This window comes from Rhodnius prolixus, unplaced genomic scaffold (assembly GCF_049639745.1).
Source record: "Rhodnius prolixus isolate KJV_2025 unplaced genomic scaffold, Rpr scaffold_9, whole genome shotgun sequence".
Classification (NCBI taxonomy): Eukaryota; Metazoa; Arthropoda; class Insecta; order Hemiptera; family Reduviidae; genus Rhodnius; species Rhodnius prolixus.
This window is the reverse complement of record NW_027411604.1, coordinates 26,136,189-26,157,747: the sequence shown is the minus strand read 5'-3', so window position 1 is coordinate 26,157,747 and position 21,559 is coordinate 26,136,189. Positions and strand designations below refer to the sequence as shown.

General features: G+C 31.0%; 1 protein-coding gene and 1 long non-coding RNA gene across 2 annotated transcripts; one reads left to right on the top strand and one right to left on the bottom strand.

Annotated features, from left to right (window-relative positions):
- Nucleotides 1-1,377: 1,377 nt before the first annotated feature.
- Nucleotides 1,378-10,352, bottom strand: LOC141454005 (protein takeout-like). Its single transcript, XM_074127727.1, has 6 exons — nt 10,055-10,352; nt 8,076-8,168; nt 6,996-7,143; nt 5,774-5,907; nt 3,106-3,255; nt 1,378-2,002 (listed from the first exon to the last, which is right to left on the bottom strand). Exons 1-6 carry the CDS (start codon nt 10,116-10,118, stop codon nt 1,851-1,853), a joined length of 741 nt encoding a protein of 246 aa, XP_073983828.1. The 5' UTR covers nt 10,119-10,352; the 3' UTR covers nt 1,378-1,850.
- Nucleotides 7,078-8,110, top strand: LOC141454006 (uncharacterized). The gene is made up of 2 exons (XR_012458366.1): nt 7,078-7,218; nt 7,352-8,110. It is a non-coding gene; the product is annotated as an uncharacterized lncRNA (long non-coding RNA).
- Nucleotides 10,353-21,559: the final 11,207 nt, after the last annotated feature.

The following is a 21,559-nucleotide window of genomic DNA, read 5'->3' as shown; positions in this document are numbered from 1 at the left end:
GATGGAAGTTCTTCTATCAAACTTTTATTTAGTAGCAAAACAATTAAGGTTGCTAGAACTATTGAACCCATTTCAATTTCGCAGGATTCTTCTCTGAATAATAATTCTAATGGTGATGTAATCATATTCTTTAAAACTCGGAGTAATATATCTTCCATGTATTTTAGTCAGTTTGGTAAATTTTTTTGTATTACAATAAACTGTTTAATAGGAAGAAAAACCAATTAAAAAAATCCACACTTGCTTTAAATATCTAAGATAGGGAAGCAGGAGTAATGTTTCATTTCTCTTTAACTAACGTTATCACCTAATGGGCAATAATTTCCAGAAGTTATTTTGCTTTTCTGTTTCCTTTACAATGTAAAGATCGTTATACACTTAAATGGTATGAGCAATGATTCATGAGTTTTCTATTTCTAATTAACAGTTAATTTGTACAGTAAGTGCAGCAAATCGCTTGCTAGTATTCTGTCATAATTTACAAAAAATTGTAATATCACTAGTATTTCTCCATAGAAATAGAAAAAAATAAGGAACATTAATGTGTGAACGGGCGAAACGCCAATTTTTCTCTTTCTCTTCATAAGTTAGCTAAGCGAGATAACAGATTTTTCTTAAGAATCTGTAAATTATTGTCATAACCTTAGACTAAAACAAGTGGTATTATAATTCAACAAAAACCAGTTTTCTATTCTAACTTGATTGAGATTGTTAAACCTTGAATGATACAGTTAAGAAAAGGACACTAATTCAACAAGCAAGCAATGATGTGCATGACCGAACGAGCATTTCGACTGGAACGGTAGAAAACGTTACATCTTTTCAATTCTAAATTACTGCGTCCTTCTTGGGCTTCTTGCATTTCCAATGGGAGTCGTAGGTAAGCTACATAGCAAAGAACATAGTGCTCCTCAATTCGGAAGTTCAATTTATAGAAAGAAGAACTGAGCAATGTGGAAGGTTGTCTATTCGTGAACGTTCTTGTTTCATTTATTGTCTGGATGGTAGGTAACCAAAGTTATGTATCTGGGTGCCAAACCTTATTTTGTGTCCTGCACATTTTCAAATTCTTCTTTTAAAACAGTTTTCTGCATGAAAATAGCACTGAAAATAGAATATATCAAGAATCTGTAATTTAGGTTTAAAGTTTTAACTCGTTCAGGTTTTACATATGTCTAAACCAATTGCAGTAAATTAATTATAATAGGTGAGAGTTCTTTATTATTCCCAAAATAGTTTTTAGCTTAAATAATCGGTTCAGTTATTGAATGCATGTTTTCTACCTTTGTAAGCAGCCAAGAATGTATAAAGTATTATTAACAAGATCCCAGCTATTTACGTAGTTAGAATTTACTTTTAATAAAACATAAACCAAAACATCTTTAAATGTTTATTTACCAAAGGAACATTCTTTTTTTAATTTACATAACGTTTAACATAAGAATATTAATTAGCACTAACAAAATAATATCTTATTTTGATGATTGAAACTCACAGTTAGTGTATGATTAAGAAAGCTACTAATATTTTACAAAATAATCTAATATTATTCTATTTTTTCTTCAATGTTCCCTATCAGTTTCTTTATGTTCAAAAGATTTCTCAAAAGAAAACTCACATAATAAAGTAAAATAATAATTATAAACAAAAAACTGAAGGGAATGGTATTTGATATGACAAGAGGAGAAATTGGTAACAAATTATCTAAAAAATAAAAATTCTAATTCTCTTTCAATGGGTTAAATTTAATCATGTTATAACTTTTTCCAAAATTGGAAAATTTACTATATTTATCTTGAATTAAAGAGAAATTAACGTTTTTTTTTTAATGGCACTATGTTCAAATGATATTATTGTAAAAACAGTTCATCCATAGGGAATCTATTAAAGACTTTTTGAGCTACATCTAATAAAATAGCGCTTACTGCTTCATTAACAACAGGTTTCAACTCTTTATACACGACTTCCCAGTTTTCTATCATAAAATTATTCATAGCATCACCTAGAAGAAGAGAGAAAAAATATTATTAATAATAATGAATTTAGTGTTTAATTTCAATCTAAATAAAATATATTTATGTTTTCATTAATCAGGGATTCCCTTTTCTTTTATTTAGTTTCTTACCGTTCTATTAATCTTTTTCATTAGCATAGGGGAAACAATTCAAGATGGTACTATGTGTTACAGTGCCTAATCTTAAACTTCAGAAAGAATTGTTGGAAACGATAGGGCAAAAATCTCCCAATGATTAAAATAATAAATAACAAAGGTGGGCTTCTTTAGTTTATGAGTTTATGAATTGTGGAAAATTTTAATGATCTTGTTAAAAACTTTCATTAAGTATTTAATCGGGATATATACGAAAATTAGAAATTATGGGGACCATTCACAAAAATAAAGTCTCACAGGACCAAAATGACAGTATTTTGTCAGTAAAAATACAATACGCTTATTGATTTTCAGTTTCTTACCTTCTTAATTGACTGAAACCTAGTACGAGCAATTATTCTCATTAGTAATATATAAAATAAATTGTATACAAAATTTAAAAAAATAAGAGAAAATAAAAAGAATTCGATTCCTTTTGAAGTGTTTCTGTGGTCCCACCTAATGAGACATATTACCTAATTCAAATTATCACCTAGCTTTAATTATGTTGATATTTAACTATGATGGAATTAAAACAGGTCTTCTGATGCAGCATTTGGCCAAAGTATCAATTCGTAAAAATGCAATGTTACGATAATAATATTTTGGTAATTTTTATCTTATTGTTGTACCTTTTTTGTTAATATGAAGGGAAAAAATGGAGTAGAATTTTTAATATTGATAGTTTAAATGAGCTGAAAGAGCTTCACTTGTCTCAGAGGCTAGTACCTTTTCTGCTTCGATTTTAAGAAAATAAGGGTCAAATGGTAAATTCTGCAGTCAAATGATTTGCTAATCAAAATAATGATGTTCGAACATCAAAAATAAAACAAGTATTAAGAACTGTAGATCAAATAGCAATTTCTCATCAAGAACCAAAGTAATATTGAAATAGTGAAGTTAATTTTACTGAAAATTATTCAAGAAAACTGATTATATTTGTGTAAAATCCTTACCTAATTCTTTGTTTCCATTAAATAAATTATTTAAATGAATAATTGCTCGACCAACGTTCAAATCAAATTTGAATTCTTTTATTTTAAAGAACGTTTTGCCTCCTTTTGCTTCTGGTTCACCCTTTAGTGTTGCTTTGATGTTAACGTCAGCTAAAATAAAACACAATATCATTAATTAAAAGCCAAAAAATATAATGATTACTAACTGAATAATACTCAGTTTTCAAGAGAAAGTAATAAATCAATTGTTTTAAGGTGCAGAAGTGCAACGTGGCAGGGCTTAGTACCAGCAACTGCTGTGCTTAGTTTACTGAAGTGTGCTTCAAGACGAAGTGGACTTGTAGTTCTTGATGGATGTTGGGATGTCCCAGCCTAACAACACAAACGCACATACAACCCTAAACAATCTGTCAGCAGAGGTTGAGCTTCGCCATCACCCACTACTCTTAAAAAGTCATACACCCACATATAAAAAGATGTAGATGAAGCTAAATGGTCCACGGAGACTTTTGAAAGCGTAGGACCTTATCCATTCACAACACATATTAATTACTTAAATATAAATATATTACAGGTTTTTTCATGGCAAATCCTTATCAATTACACTTCGTACTTACACGAAGAGTTACAATTATGTTTTCAAGGAGTTCGTAAAAGTTAAAACATAAGATTGAAAAGTGTTAGCCTCACACAACTACTCTCTCAAAGATATTATATAGTGACTCTTCATTGTTTACATAAGATAGTCGTCTGTTAAGTGTGCAATGTTTATAGGTGACTGGAGGCTAGGATGTGGGTTTTTTAGATCTAAGCAGTTATACAATAGTGTTTTACGAATGAAACCATTGTATAGAATATATAAAAGGGATAGTAATTGGGCAGGACAATGTAAGTTAGTTGTTGGACAGGTATACCACAGAAACGTTAATATCTTTTAAAAAGAGCCATCTTTCCTCGACGAGAAAAACAGTCAATGACATAATAATTAAATATTAGTGCAGTAAGCTGCTGCAACTTTACTAATATAAATATTTCAAAAGATATATGTACTTATTGTATAAATACTGGCCTGCTTAACAGGCTAACTTAGTTGTTGAGCAATTGTTGCCCAGTTGAAAGTGCAGCTCAGAAATAATAATAGAAAGTTGGGAAAAGGTACAATACGAGTGCAAAAACTTTCATTTTGGAGAAGCTTCACTTTGGAAACTTCCCTTTTATAACCAAATTAATTACTAACATTAAGGAAGAGCAAAAGGTGGTTTGTGTGCCCTGTGCAGAAAAGATTTAGGTCATGTTAGAGTAATTAGAGAATCTCTGCACTGGATATTTTTGCTCTTTACATTTACAAAACCTTTTTTTGTCAATTGTAATTCTTTTCTATTAAGTTTAATTTATATTGGCCCAAGTTATGATAAATTTGAAACATTACTGTCATTAAACTATTGTTGATATAAAAAATAATTTTAATGATGTACCTTTCTTGTTGGGAGGGGATACCAACTGCCGTATTTCAGATTTAAATCAAACAATTTATGAATATTTTGAGGCTTCTAAATTGTATTGCAGAAGGAAATCTCTAGATAAACTCAGTGCAGTAGAGCTGTAATGAAAACTGTATTCTGTTATCTGTGTGAATGTTTCACTTTAAGAGAGGAGTTAATAAGTTAAAAAATTAATTTATGTTTTGTATTTTATTTCTTTTTTAATTATTTTGGCTTTATTTATCTTTTTACTTATTTTCAAGGACTAAATACCATGAAATACCACAAAGGAGCTATGTATTCCTTTGAGCTTATTTCAAAGACATAATTCAAAGTATTTCTTTCAGTTTTTTTTGTGCCTATGTTTGTATATATTTGTATTAATTTATGCTGTACCCAACTGTAATTGAGATAGGACGTGAGTCCTATAAATCAAATAAATAAATACAATGAAACAATTACTAACATTAGAGCTTTAAAGCATAATTAACTCATTTTATTCTTATCAAAATAAATAGTATTCTTAAAAAAAATCAACAAAAGAATAAAGAGAGAAATATTTAATTATTTTTCAAGTGCATTTTAATGCGTTTGGGTACACTCTTCGTAAAAATACGGTTCAGAAGGAAATAAGAAATTGGAAAAATATTGCAGAAGAAAGGTGGAAAGAGTTGAATATTTTTGCAAAGGATGGTTCGTATAAAATATACAATAAACATTCAAGTGGGTAAAAAGTCCATTATTGTTGCTATTATTATTATTATTATTATTATAGATGGCGTTCAAAAAAATAGTCATAATAAAATTTATATACTTACAAATACTTATTTTAAGATATTTCTAAATTTCTTTTGTTGTTGTTTTTATAATTTTCATGAAAGAAGTCATACACTACAACTTAAAAATGTGAGGATGATAAATTGAGAGATTTGATTTCATTATCCATATCTAAGTACTTTTTCCTTTTTCATGAAATGTAGATGGAGAGCTATATGCTAATTTAACTTTGTAAATTATTCCAATTGGGAAGCACTTTATACAATAAAGTGAATAATTTATTTAGTTATTTATACATGAAGGACAAATTGTTCAATTTTCCTCATAGAATGATTTAATATCTATTGTATTTTTTTTTCTTTGATGTTGCCTTAGATTATTTGTTGAAATAATTATACAGAATTACTTACTGTAATTACTCCAGCTGTCTCCATTGCCGGATATAGGTAGGACAAGAATTTTACCCTCAATCTTGTAGTCACCTACATTGTACATGTAAGGAAGTGTAGCTTCAAAATCAATTTGATTATTGTCTAAATCGGGTCTGAAAAATTAAAAGAATTAAATTGAAATAATCTATCATGTGAATTGCTTTCAAAAATACCATAGCGTTCAAGAATTCGATTTTTCATGGAATTTATGGAAAGAGGACGAGGAAAGTGCAAATTAGGTAATGAGTAAAAAATATTATATTATTCAAAATTAATATTACGCACTCCCATTATTGGTTTTATTAATTTTTCCAATTATTTTTCCTTGAAAACCAAATTTTAGGTAGGCATGAAGAAGTTTTGGTTTGTTTCCTTTAAGTGGTGGTGCAAAAGATATATCTCTGAGGACTTATTTTTTTTGCTTTTTTTGCAACTACTGTAAAAATAGACCTGAATATTCCGGACAGTCCTGCGTAGGTACGCAACCCGGAAAATGTCTTGGAATTAACAATTACTTTACTATCTAAATAAATTTAGTTTTTAAAATGATACAAATCTTATTTTTAGAGCTTTACGTTGGCTAAATGGGGCGTATGCCTACACACATAAACGTATGTAATTGGTATAATTAATATAATTGGTATTCCTAACCTTGCAAAAATGTTTTTTGTTGTTTTGGTAATTGTTTTATGAACTAACAGTTTTGTATTTTAATTACAAAATATATCATCAACGATATAAAGTGCTAACGATCGACATTTTTAAATTCCTTTCTCCTCTAAGTCCAGAATTTGTAAATGTAGAATTGCACCGCAGATAAAATGGTAAACTCATTTGGGGAGCATCCCGAGCATGGTAAAATTCAGAAATGTGCTTTAAGTTAAAAAACTACAAATTGAGGACCCCATTTTGAAAAATTAACTTCACAAATTAAAGATTGGAATTAACTTCTGTAGGGTTAAATTGTTTAAAAGTTTTGAAAATATGCGTTTCTCATTAATTTTCCTTAATTTAATTCTCCTAACGTAGTTATTTAGGCATTAAATAACTTAAATAACAAAGTACTTTGTCTTAATCTGGAACTCTGTCTTAATGGCTGTAGGCAAACGAAATAACATATTCTACTCTTTGATCAAAATCTCTGAAGAAGCAGAGTTTTGGATATTACACACCATACCCAATTTACTTTTAAATACATTACCTGATGTTTTTTATTGTGAAATCTGTAATACCATTTATCTTTAAATTTGTAAATGTAGAATCCATGGAAACGGGACCGCTTCCTTGTTTAACGTTTACTCTTGGAATTACCATTGGATCTAAGGATGGTATCTTTAATTGTGGTATGCCTGAAACCATATCCACATTATTAAATGTTAAATTATTTAATATTTTAAAAAAAGAAGGTCAATATTAAAGTGCAGGTATTCATTTAAGTTTTCTTATAATTATTTATAAACTTATTTATTTTTAGACAAATGGTTTGTCTAAAAAAAAAATAAAAAAGGATTCCACAAATATCATTTTGATAATCTAAGCACCTCTATCCTACAACAGATTAATCAGATACAATAAGAAGATTGATGGTGGGAGATCAGAAGGCTGACTAGTAGCGGCTTACCTTGTCCCTACTTCTTGTTTATACTAATTTATTAGTTTGAAAAGTAACCAAATACCAGGATAAATGGCCCAACAAAGCTAAAATGGCTTTAGCCATTATATAAAAAGAATAATTTTATAAAAATATTTAAAAAGAAAAGTGTTACAAGCAATATTTATACAACTAATTAAAATAAGTATTTTGAGAATTGTACTTCCATTAAAGAACTAAAAACAAGTTATAATAAAACTAAATTAAACAGCCTTTAGTGAAATAAGAAATCAAATTAAGAAATTCTGAATTCTTAGTTTTTTACAAAGTGCAGAAAATGTGGTAATATTTTACCCTTAATGAAAATTCTTCCACCTGATTTAAGCCATCAAAATTCAAAAATTAATAGTAAAATATCCATTATTTTGAGAAAGGAAATTAAACAACTCCTTTTCAACCACTTTTATGAATATCACAAAATATCACACACCATTTCACATACCATGAAGTAGAATATGAATGAGCGGATATTATTAAATACATAGCGAAAATTCCTACAATTATCCATAATTGCATATAAAGATATTTATTTCAGTTAAAAATGAAAACATGAAAAATTCCAATCAGTTACTCAAACCAGAAGAAAAATATTATGACCGTGATTGTCTAACTGCTGTGTAAAGTACTTACCTTTCCTCAATAAAGGTTTCATTTGATTTAAAGAATCTTTAATGCAGTTTCCTAATTCTGGATCATTTCTTTTACATAATTTGAAGTAATCACCTGTAATGAATAAAACATAAGTAATTAATTTCATTAAGAACATCTAAGGTCATTCGCGCCTGGGATCTTTTTCAATGAACTGCCGGCCTTTTTTGTGCGGTACAACACTTCCGTGGAAAAGGCTAGAATTTATTCTTATCGAATTAGTAGTTTTGCTGTTTCTGTAATAGATCAAATTTCATGAGATGTTGATTCATCAGCCAAGGCCAATTTTCTGTCATGGTCCATGAATGTTCTGCGCATCCAGAGCTAGTCATCCTCTTCAGTTCTGTTTGTTCAATTATAATCCTTATTCAATTAATTCGTAGTCTGGAGAATGGTTCCTACATCATCAGTTTTTCCTCTCCGAGTAGCTTAATTCTCAGTAGAGCCAATCGTTCTCAGTAACACTTTAGTTTATTAAACTTTTTAACAAATCTCTCAAATTAACAGGCTATCCATTGCTGAATCCTACATCTTACGCGTGGAACGTTATTAGAATACTTTTGTAATAAACATAGAAACAGACACTTTTGCCGCCCTCTTGACTAGGTACCAATCTACATTCCTCCAAGCTTTTAAACCTATGCCTTATTTTCAGGTAGGGTTATTGGTATACACTCTTACACATTTAAAAAACCTTCACTTTACAGACGACTACAAAGTAAAGTAAGTAAAGTAAAGTAATCGCCTATTTTTTCAGGCGGGGCTTAACGTCCAACTACCAATTAGGTGTCGTGGACGGAGGCGTCTAGCAAACATACTTTACTATTTCTCATTTTTAAACATTAAATAAAATCCAAGGCCTATGACCGGGAATCGAACCCAGTACCACAATTCATATTAGCTTCGCAGGTCTCGCCTCTAACCGCTCGGCTACCGTGGCGCCTCAGACGACTACAATGTATGAAGAAACGCTGACACTTTAGCCAAAAAGATCAATGAATAAATGAAATCAGAATCTTCTGCGACAACCAAGCTGCTCTAAAAGCATTGATAGATACGAAGGGTTAATAGAAGTTTTTAAGAGAATGGAAAAGAAATCTTAAGAAATTGAATAGGTCAGGATAATGAAGCATTTTTGTGGGTCAAGGGATTATTAAGACGGATAAGCTAATGGAGTCGGGTTCATCCTAAACGTTCATTGCCTTAAAACCGGCGTTGGTAATTTCAAAGTAATTTTGGGGCACAAAAATTACGGAATGGAATGTAGATGAGATGAACAGACAGAGATAGAAACCACTTTTCTATATGCGCTAAAGTCATGTTTCTTAACAGCTGATCAATTTGAGCAAAATGATTTGAGGAACATGGAAGGGTTGAATACTGGTCACGCCAAAGTTGCGGGTCGTCATCATGAGCGAACTTTGAATAGGCGCATTGTAAAAAAAAAAAAAAATCCAGGTCGACTCTGGTTCATGGATTTGTCTGAGATAATTTGAGAAGATACGTTAAAGGTATGTGCAGGTTTCGAGACAAGGTAGGCAGCTTGGGTTTTAAGTTGAATAAAGATTTTGGGTGGGTGAGATAAGGTGGCTAAAGATAAGATACCGCGCCTATCTTCAAGTTAATAAATTTCAGCTTTGCGACCCCAAGCATCTAAACAACTTTGCTATTATGGTCCTGCTTGATTTTATAAGCAACATTGAATTTGTCTCGCGCTAGTAATATCTATTTAAATTAATTAATAAAGGTAAAAATAAGGGAACGAAAAGACACATTGAATTTCTTGATTTTAAGTAATGCCGTACAAATTAGCTAATTATTGGTGTCATTAAGATACCAAATTACTTTTTAAACTGCAATTTTAGAAAAACTGATGCACTTGCAAGAGTTATTTGATTACATAATTGTGAAAAGTTATTAATTAAAATTCTGGTCTAGATGAAAGAAAAAGATAAACTTACCTGCTTGTAAACCAGTAGCTAGGCTGCAAAAATAAGTAACAAAGAGAAACGGTAGAACTAACATTGTGGTAAAGTCTCACTCTATAATGAATAGTAGCTTATAAGCAGCTACAATCAGAATACCAAGAGGAAAACAGATACAGGCACTTCTGGTGATAGAAGTTTAGACTCAAGGTGACTGAGCATAAGATAAAATAAAAATGTTGATTAGTAAAGAATCGAAGTTTTTAAAGCGCATTTACAGTACCTGCTTCCACTTTACTTCTCTGAAGAGATTGGAAGGGAAGAGTTTATTGCATTTAAAACAAAACAAAACAAACCGGTTTTTATTAATGCAATCACCTTCGTATAATATAACACTAATAGAGAGCAGCACTGCGTGGGTAACCTTCCAACATTCTGGTGTATCTATTATTATTATCTAATATTATTCTACAAGTGGATCTCTATTTTAATAAAACAAATATTTCTATTAAATAATTTTGTTAAATATGTTTGGGAATTAACATATTTTTGCATAATCCAAAAAAATTACTAAATTTAATATAAATGAAAGTTAAATAAGAATTTGCAAATTGCAATTCACTTCTAGTAATTAATTTTATTAATTAAGTAATTTACTTTACTTTACATTCAACTACACTTCTCAAACTACTCCTTAACAAAAACTTACAGTTTAAAATGTTAAGTATAAAGGGTTGATTAAACGCCAAAAGGTACACAAATCAGCGAGTACCCAACATTTCATTAATACTTCATTAATATTTAAGTAATTCTACTGCATTAATTTTCATTAATAAGTTATTTTTTAGAATTTATTAGATGTCACAGACCCTTATGCTGGCCATTTTCGTCTACAAAATATATGTTCAAGTAGCACTGTAGATTGACTGTAATATCTAGTTATTTATAATAATCAAACTATTAATTACAGGTTAAAAAGAAAAACGTTATAAAAAATAAAATAAAAATATGAGGCTAAAAAATTCAAAACCTTGTTTAAAAAAATGATTACACCAACTTACATCAATGATTTGGTTTATTTTATTTATTTATTTTTATTTCTGAAATAAAAATCGTCGGTTTAAGTTCATTCTTCGATTAAAGTAATTGTTATTGTATGAAGTAGTCAAACGTTTATAATAATAGGTAATAATTATCTGGCTTTATCGCAAATAATATAGTTTTCTTCAATTACATTCTCCATCTAGGTGTGCTTCCCACAATGTTGTATATATGTAATATAAAGTAAATAAGATATGCATATATTTAGGACAGCTAATTATTCCAGTATTTTACTATAAGTAAAATTAGGGGGACTAAATTAAATTACAATAGAGAAATGTATAATTATTGTTTAATAATCTACTTGTTATTAACTGTGTGTTAATTGTGCTCACGAATATTTCGGTAAGACGAATTCAAGACAGTAGCCAACTCTAACTTTATCTTTACTTTAACATGCATGTACGTATATGTGATTTATCATAATTATAACAAAAAAATAATATAAATGAAGTGGCCAGCATAAGGGTCTGTGACATCTAATAAATTCTAAAAAATAACTTATTAATGAAAATTAATGCAGTAGAATTACTTAACTATTAATGAAGTATTAATGAATTGTTGGGTACTCGCTGATTTGTGTACCTTTTTGCGTTTAATCAACCCTTATACTTAACATTTTAAACTGTAAGTTTTTGTTAAGGAGATTTTTGTACCTTTTGGATAGATTTTCCTTTTTGTCTATTTTACAAAGTTACATATCTGCTTTACAGATTTTTTTAAAATTTGGAATAAGCAATTCTATCATTATAACCTGATAAGGTGTTAACTACCACTGGAGAGATCTTTTTAAAGAATGATTGTAGTTGCGGCTCCCAAACCATCCTCAATAACAATTTTTTTGAGAAAGCGTTTTGAATAACATAGGAAGGTATTTGTACGTAAATAGAAAAATTAAACTGCGATTTCAGTACTTCCTTTTAAGAGGAGTAAGAAAAATAAACTACGATTGCAGTACTTCTCCCTAGAAGGCAAAGAGGAAAGATTTTTTAATCGAACGACAATTCATTGATTTAAATCGGTTCACTCATTGATAATTTAAACGATTGCAGTACTTCCTCTTAGTAGGTGTAAGAGCAAGATGGCACTTCACAGCCACGTAGAGGAGCTTTAACCACTTATTCGGGCTGAATTTTATCAAAATCGGACTAAGCGTTATAGAAATATTGGTAATAATAGTTTTAGAAAGGGCCTTATTTGGGTGGGGCAAACTCCCCTCCTTATGAGGCACGGTGCCGAGACTTTTAAAGTGCAAATCTGTATATAATTTCGATTCGAATGACACTTCATTCATAAAAATCGGTTCACGTGTCGATAATTTGAAACGATTGTTATACTTCCCCTTAACAAGTGTAAGAGCTGATCGCCGCATTAATGTTACGTAGGGGAGCCCTAACCCTATCATCCTACCAAATTTTATCAAAATCGGGCCAAGATTTACAGAGTAATTAGTAATAATAATTTTGGAGGGGGCCTTACATAAAGGGGGCTAACTCCTCACCCATTCGATGTACAGCGTCGGGACCCCCAAAAGGCACATCTACATAAAATACTGAATCGAATGACACCTCATTCATGAAAATCGGTTCACGCGTTTAGGCGCTACGTTGTTTACAAAAAAGGTAACAACAAGAAGAACAAGAACAAGAACATTTTTTGAAAAAGCCGTTTTTGCTCATTTTCGGCAACTTTTTTCTCGAAATCTATTAGGTCTGGGGGGTTGCAAAAAAATTACAGTTATAAAGGAGGGTTTGGAGTAAGTTTTAAAGAAAATTTGGGAATTTTATCTTTTATAGAAAAAGAGAAAAAAATTGTCAAAGTTGGGTGTTTTTCAACGTTACGCTTTTTCGTGCAGTTTTTGATGGTCAACCCTTATATAACTGTCCTACCGGACAGTTTTAATACACTTCTCAATATAAAAAATGCCAACTTTTTTTTTTAAATTCAAGCTGCTACAGTTTTCTTTGCAATTAAGGGTTTCAAAATCAACTGCCTGTGGTGATAAAAATCCTTTAATAGAACTAGCACAAATAATAGATATTCACAAATTCATCGAAATCAATTTAACTTTATACTTATAAGCTAGTGAATTAGTAAGATATGTGGGGGACTTAAATATATTTTTTACGCTTGCACTTTAGCCATCGAAGTGAAAAAGATGAAGAGTAACGTGACTTTCTTTCCTAATGTGTAATAAAAATAAATGTAATACAGGAATTCAGAGGTGTTAGAAGATTATAATATTCTTTTCAACAGTTATTATGCTTCAATCAGTCTTAAAACAGCGCAAGAGTTTAAATTATACACCATCTTTGCTGCAACATCTTCTTATTATATTTTAGTTGAAAGAAGGTCTTATGAATTCTGTTTGGAATCACTTTAAGTCAGTCCGAGAATGAGTATTGGATAATAAGCACCGAGATTATCTCTTGATAATCTCATGACTTTACTTTTTTTAAGGCGCGTTAACATCTGAAGTATTAGCGCCCAAAGACATTTACAGTGCCCTGCTGCAAAAGGTTTCTAGAAAAAGAATTAAATTAATAATATAATTTTAAATGAACTTCTTGAAAATGAAATTTACTGGGGATCAAATTGGTATACTAATTATTTTTTTAATTAAGAAAAATTATAATTAGGTGGTATTATGTTTTTTTAAGAGATTTAGAAAGAATTGATCTGAAATAAATCGTATTCGCTGAGAAAAAAGTAATAAATGAATGTTCCTTCCATAGAGGCCATATTGACATTGCTTCTATATAGGCAAGTTCAATTCGCAGGGCAGGAGGGTGGGGCGAGTGTCTTCATGATGTTTATTAACATTCGCTTAATATAAAAGACACTTTGCCTTCCAATATTTTGTAACCCATGGGTAGCCATCTTTTGTTTATCCTTTTTTATTTAAATCAATATATTTATTAATTTTATTTAAATTCCTTAAAAACTTTTAGCATCAATTTAAAATCTTAACCAATTTAAATTGTTGTACTTTGTGCCTAGTTAGACATTTTTATAGGTTCTAATTACCACACTCTTACATTAATTTATAACTTACTTTAACCAAAATTGACACACTTGGAGACTTGTTAGATATATTTCGGGTGATCAACCACAGAGCAGTGTTCTCTCCTCCATCTTCTCAGAATTTAAAAGTAATTTTGTTTTTGGGATATTTTCAGACAAGTTAGACATATTTAGAGAGACCGACGACAGAGTGTCCTCTCCCCATGAACTCTTAGATCGTACTGAAGGTAATTTGTTGTTACAGTACTATATATAGAGGTCCAGTTAGTGTTGCACTCTGGTGGTGCTTATTAGAACTATAATACTCGTATTTAAAGAGACCGACGACGATAAGTCCTCTCCCTTCGGTCTCTTGGATCGTACTGAAGGTAATTTTCCGTTACAGATCCTATATACAGACGTCCAGTTAGTGCTGCTACCTAGTGGCCATTTTAAAAACTATTTAGATACTAAAGAGAACTTTTTATTGTAAATGTCCAGTAAGTGCTGTTACCTGGTGATCATTTTTGCAACAATTAAAGTAGATAATGTTCTAGATTTCTTTCTCATTTTTTTTTTTAGAATGTTCCTTCTCTTTTCTCTTATACATTTCTTTAAATGTCTTTTTTCAATAGAATTTTCTAATTTATAATTATTTATTTTTAATTTTTATATTTTCAAATATAATATAAAATATTAAGTTTATGTGCAAAATAGGTGAATAAATAAAAACGTTTTTCGAATTAATTTATTTCTACTTCATTTAGCTAGTAGCAATTACACATTTATTTTCACAAAAAAATGTACAAATTATTGTACAAAATGTAAAACTGTATTAATAATAGATAATAATTTTTAAAGAATATAATAGAGATTGAATTGAACGTAAAGTAACTTCTTGTTTAGCACCCTTTATTGCTATTCATAATATTCAAAGAACTCGTCAATAGAGATTCATCTGTGGAGAAGTTCACGTTACTTAATTTAAATTTAATAAACGTGGAAAGATGTTAAGAAAATATTATGTACAGTTCATCTGAGAATAAACGTATTGAAAAAAATTGAATTAGTTTGATCATAACGAGCTGACCAAGGCAACATTCCTTCTTGCTCATTACGTAGAAAGATCTGACAAATTCTTGCAACTTGTGGACGAATATAGTCTTGGGAGACGAAACCAGCGAAGGTGTCAATATTGGTTTTAAAATTTCGTCTAAGTACCGATGAACATTAAATTTGCCTTGATTATGGACTAGAGATGACCTAAACCCAAAGTTTGTGGCACCCCACAACAGTTTACTCTATGATGGACTCCTCCTCGAGTTGCAAACTTAAAGTAGCGCTTTTTATCCAAGAACCTTCTGCCGCAAATTCCTTGATGAACCTCACTGACAAGTTCTTTTCATTTAAGACAATATTTTCTTACAGACCGCGTTCGCACAGATTCTCACAACCTAACTTAGGGGTGCGTTCATCATGTAGAGCAGAATGTTTTACTGGTTTGGATTTTTTATTTTATTTTTTTACTTTGGCAGGCTTTTACGAATTAATTTTTATGGCGACAATAAAAAAACTAGATTTTTTTGACAATTACCAGCAATTAACTATAATTAAAAACAATTATTTTAGTGCATGCATAACGTAACTACAATAGGTATTGCGCACTCATTCTCCCATTATATTTGCTCCAATTTCGATTATTAACATACTCCTTTCAATATTTTTAATATTTATTTTAATATGTATAAAAGCTAGCAGTTTTAGCTCACGTAAATTTTGCAACATTTGACACAGAACTTGAGAAGTGATATCACACTATATCTCACTTAATTTATTTAAACACAAATGATTAAGATACAGAGTTATCAAATACATATCTCAATATTTATCACTATAATAGACATAAAAGTATTTACAAGAATTTGTTATAAGATTGGAAAAAAAATAATTAAAATTTGAGTTATTTATTTTCTTTTCTTTCTATAAAACACTACTATCAATTTTCGAAATGGTTCATCCTAACTTGAACGGTGCAACCCTAGTTTTAATGTAGTTTTTAAATCAATAATTTTGCCAAAAATTAGATAAACTGGAATTAAAGTAAATATTATTATATATTACATAGTTCAGGGAGAGTTCAGTGTTAGTTGGAACTGACGCCCTCAGTAGAGAGCCGTAAATAAGTTTTTTCGGTTCTCCAAACACTGATAATATTAGTGAGAAAAATTCTGTCTCTTCTATTAACCACATTGCTGATTGTAACATTAAAAATAGTAAAACTAAAAAACAAAACTACTTACTATTTTAATAATTGCTTAAGAAATACAAAAATATGTGGGAAATGGTCACACGGCTACTCTTGTTTTACTACTGCAATTAATGCATCTATAATTGCCAATTTTTTTTCAAGACGAAATTTTCATTCAACATTTAATTCCTTGACATAAATATGAAAGTTATCAATTAGTGTAATTTCTTTCTCTGTACGTTTACAAATACTTTAACTTGATTAATGTTAAGTCCTAATTAGTGCCACAGTCCAAACATCAATGAAATTTGATGTTTAATCTAACGAATCTTTCTAAAATTCAGTAAAGGGTCTGAGGGAAGTATAAAATGAAGACTAAATATAACAAAGCTTCTCTGAAAGAGTAACCAGAAATGTTTGAAAACGTAACCACTTATCAGCAAAAGTTCTTTATTTTATTTTAGTGGTTAGAGCAGAAAAATCTACCACAATCAGAATGAATTGGGATTCTCCAAGGTTGTATGCTTAATATCTATCCATCCAGAACTATCTATTCCAAATTCTAAATTGGTTTAGGGTCTCATTTAGATTCGAAAGCCCATCTGTTTTTTTTTAGCCCATTGATCTGGAGACCCAGGATATAGCCATCTCTTGTAGGGATCGTTTCTTTGATCAATTTAGCCCGGCTCACCATATGGAAATTCTCGTGTCATGTCGCAGTCTTTCAACCTCAAGTTACCTCAGCCGAGCTTACCTAACTGTGGTTAATATATCCTGATGTTTGCACAAATCGTACTGCACTCTGTTTCTTCCAAAATACCATTTTTCATTTTCTAGAGTACAGCAGCCAAGCATCCTTTTTTTAAAACATTATCCTGTTCTTACTTCTGGTGCAGAGGTAATCAGACATTTTTTATAGCTTCTGCACCCTTATTGGTTGTAGAATTTTCTTACCACTCATCGGATGAAAACTTGAATCGCCTGATGGACGTTAGAGGCCAGGTTGGTCACCTTTTCTTTGGAAATACATCCGTTAGGTGTTAATTTGGTGAAATAATTATGTGCGTGGGTTTGTAAGTATCAGGTTTCCAGTTTGGGACTTCTGCAAATACCTTTTTTTTTGTTAGAAGCTTTTTAAAAATAAAGCGTGTCCTTCTGCCATCCTCTACAAACACCTAAATTAGTAGTGTAACGTCAAGTACAGTTTAAGGTAGCGTTGTTCAACAGCTGAGTTATAAGGCTATAAAGTTCGAGCCTTGAGCGCCCGAGCTCTCAGGGTTCAGTGGGTGATTCGAGTCAGAGCTCGAGCTGAAGCCTCACAGAGAGCTCGGTGAGCCTCCAAGGCTCGGCTCAAAAGGCTCTAGCTTTTTTTTTTTTGCTTTTTATATGAAGCATTTTATTTGTACTAATTTAATAAATTCATTTCTTAAAATAAAATCAAGTTCAAAGCAGCTAATGAATTTTTCAAACATATTTTTGTATAAATTAATACAATAATTTTTTAAAATGTTCGTTGTTCATTGAAATTGATTACTCGTCATTCCTTATGAATTTTAAAAGGCTCGCACTTTATGAGCCTTCAACTCCAGTTTTATGAGCCTCCAGCCTTGAGCTTCACGGCTCCAGCTTCGAGAGCTATAAGCTCGACTAGGTTGAGCCTTCAGCTCGAATCTCAACTGAACAACACTAGTTTAAGGACATAAATTCGATATTGACGTTGAAATTCCGATCTATATCTTTTTTTTTCCGTCACATTGCTATCAGATTCTTGAAATTGTGTATTGTCAAGAAATTAGCACAATTTATGCGATATTTTTACATACTTTTACATATTTTTACATACTTCAAAGAAGATTCCTAAGATTGCTCTGGTATCGAGAGACAAAAGTCATGACGGAGGTACCGTACGATGACGTAATGGAATTTACTGGTTTGAGTACTTTACAGTTTCGTAGACAAGCCACAGACTTAAATTTTATTTTCAAAATTCTAAATAATAATATAAACTGCCCTGAACTTTTATCATTGTTAAATTTTCACGTGCCAACAAACGGTACTAGACAAAAACAAGTGTTTTCTAAAGTGTGCCATGGTACCAATTATCGTAAGTTCAGTTATTTTCCAAGAGTTGCGGATCAAGTTAATCATCTACCCGCTGATTTTGATATATTTAACACCAACATGATCGAGTTGAAACATTTGTTAAATGGCTGATTTTGCGGTGATTGGTACTAGGGAAAACTTACCGGTTATTTGTGATATAAAGATTTATTAATTGAGTAAAGTTTCTATTTTTAAAGTATATTTTATAGTACATATTTTGAAGTATTTTGTTTATCTATTAAGTAAATTATGTGTATATATTATTTCTATTTTATCTTTATTTCTATTCTACGATATATATATGTATAAATGTATGATGTATGTATATACTATAATTATTATATATTGAGTTATTATTAAATGTTATTTTAAATTATATTTCTTTGTAACTGGGTGATTGCCCGTCTTGTAAATAAATAAATAAATAAATAAATAAATACTTTGTCAACGGATGTTACCTCATTGATTATCAATCAAAAATTAGCTACACTCTTGATTCTTTGATTCATTGGTCCAAGTAATAATTAAATTAAGGTAAATTAATTAAATTATTGATTGAATTAAAATTCAAAAGCATAAATGTTAGTTGAATCTGTTGTCATCTTTTTGCATTACACTTCAAATTAAATAACAACTAGTCAGGAACCCGACTAAAAGGCAGGTAGACTTCAATTTTAATTGAACTGAGGGATACGTTGGAAGAACTGGATTAGTATGATTGCTTAAAAGATTTGTGCACTAGGGAGTTCAATACAAAAAGAATTCCAGAAGAATCCAAATACTCTTGGGAGCTTCAACCCTCAAAAGATCTGAATTTGTGCCAAAAGTAACTTTTTTTAAACATTGTAAACTTGAAGAAACAAAGAAGAAAATACTTCTAGAATGAGAAAACCCATGTAGAATGCACTAGCAGGCAGCACAATAGACCACTTCGCCATATTTTTACGGGGAAAACAAAAAGAAGAAGACAGAAAACAATGATTTCTTGACTGCCATTTCAACTAATTATGTTCTGCCATTATCCGCGAAAAAAATCGACCTTCATAATCTTATTAAAGGAGTTTCATACCATACAAAACGAGATAAGGGTGACTGTAAATACAAGGAAGACACTCTTTTCTAAACATTTATGAATTTTTTTTTTGAACTTTAAAAAAAAAGAATTACTATTGTGTTTTCAAAATCAAAATAATTCAACTTTGTTTAACTTCTAACGAGAGTGGAAGTATTGCAATCGTGTCAAATTTTTCGAGAAAAATAATTTTCACGGAAGTAAATGTTTTGAGGTTTCAATTTCATCAAATTTACTATCTGTCTCAAGTTATATTGTCGCTTCTGGGAAATTCCAAAAAACTCCCGTTTATTTTAATTGAACTCTGTATAAACTAAATTTATAATAAAAGTACGAGGGTCGTTTGAAAAGTCCGTGCAAAAATAAAAACTACTTAATTTTTTGGGGTAAACCTTTTTTATTTTTCAACATAGTCTCCTTTTAGGCTTATACACTTCGTCCAACGCTGCTCTAGTTTGTTGATCCCTTCCGAATAATAGGATTTGTCCAAGTCTGAAAAATAGCCATTCGTTTCTGCAATCACCTCCTCGTTTGAATAAAATCTTTTTCCCGCCAGCCATTTCTTCATATTAGGCAACAAATAGTAGTCCGAGGGAGCCAAGTCTGGAGAATAGGGGGGATGTGAAACGAGTTGGAACCCTATTTCCAACTACTGAGGTGTGAGCTGGTGCGTTGTCGTGATGGAAAAGGACTTTTTTGTGGGCGTTTTTCTTGCAGCTCGGTTTTCAAACGGTCCAATAACGATGAATAATATGCACCTGTAATAGTTTTACCATTTTCCAGATAGTCGATGAGGATTATTCCTTGCGAATCCCAAAAGACAGTCGCCATAATCTTTCCGGCCGAAGGAACGATCTTCGCCTTTTTTGGCGCAGATTCCCCCTTGGTAACCCATTGTTTAAATTGTTCTTTGGTCTCAGGAGTGTAGTGATGTATCCATGTTTCATCTACAGTGACGAAACGACGCTTAAAGTCCTGCGGATTCTTCTGGAACAGCTGCAAACCGTCCTTGCAACACTTCACACGATTTCATTTTTGGTCAAGCGTGAGCAATCGCGGCATCCATCTTGCGGATAGCTTTGTCATGTCCAAATGTTGATGCAAAATATTATTTACCCGTTCATTCGAGATGCCCACAGCACTAGCAATCGCACGCACCTTCACTCTTCTGTCATCCATCACCATATCATGGATTTTATCAATGATTTCTGGAGTAGTAACCTCAACAGGGCGTCCAGAACGTTCAGCGTCACTTCTGCCCATATGGCCACTCCGAAAATTTTGAAACCACTTATAAACTGTTCTAATCGAAGGTGCAGAGTCACCATAATGTTTATCAAGCTTCTCTTTAGTCTCCTGAGGCGTTTTGCCTTTCATAAAGTAGTGTTTAATCAACACACGAAATTCTTTTTCTTCCATTTTTTGAAAATCACTCGACTTCCTCGATTCAAACGAATGCCAAACACAAAGAAATAGACCGATCTGGCTGAAACTTGGTGTGTGTTCTTCCAAGAGATGCTACTAACTAAACATAACCTCGATACGCGCCAGTGGTGCTATCTCTCTGACTTTGCACGGACTTTTCAAACGACCCTCGTAGGTACTCTTTGTAGCAACTGTAACAGTTAATTGTATTGTTATAAATAAAAAAAATCAGAAAATATTTACAACATTACCGGTCATTGTACCTCCAATTGTAAAACCCTTGAATAGTGCTCGAAGACCTAATTAAATTCCATCGTTGGAGATTATAAAACTGATTTAATTAAAGATAATTATGATTTATCGTGACATATTCTTCATTAACAATGTTAACTTCGTCACTGGCCATTTATTAAATGAAATTATAATTTATTTCTGCAAATTCAATTATATTAAAACATTGGTGGATCTACTCTACCACCGTACTAACATTATATTACCGAATAGATGATGCATTACTTTCTTAGATTATCGTAATTCAAGTACTATTACAGTTTGTTTCTTTTTGTTTTTTTTTTTAATATTGTTAAAA

Excerpts from the sequence above, each read along its gene's own strand:
- LOC141454005 (XM_074127727.1), bottom strand. The coding sequence starts at position 10,118 with ATGTTAGTTCTACCGTTTCTCTTTGTTACTTATTTTTGCAGCCTAGCT. Across the intron at positions 8,169-10,054 it reads AGCTACTGGTTTACAAGCAG|GTGATTACTTCAAATTATGT; the intron begins GTAAGTTTATCT and ends TATTCATTACAG. Across the intron at positions 3,256-5,773 it reads AGACAGCTGGAGTAATTACA|CTGACGTTAACATCAAAGCA; the intron begins GTAAGTAATTCT and ends GTTTTATTTTAG.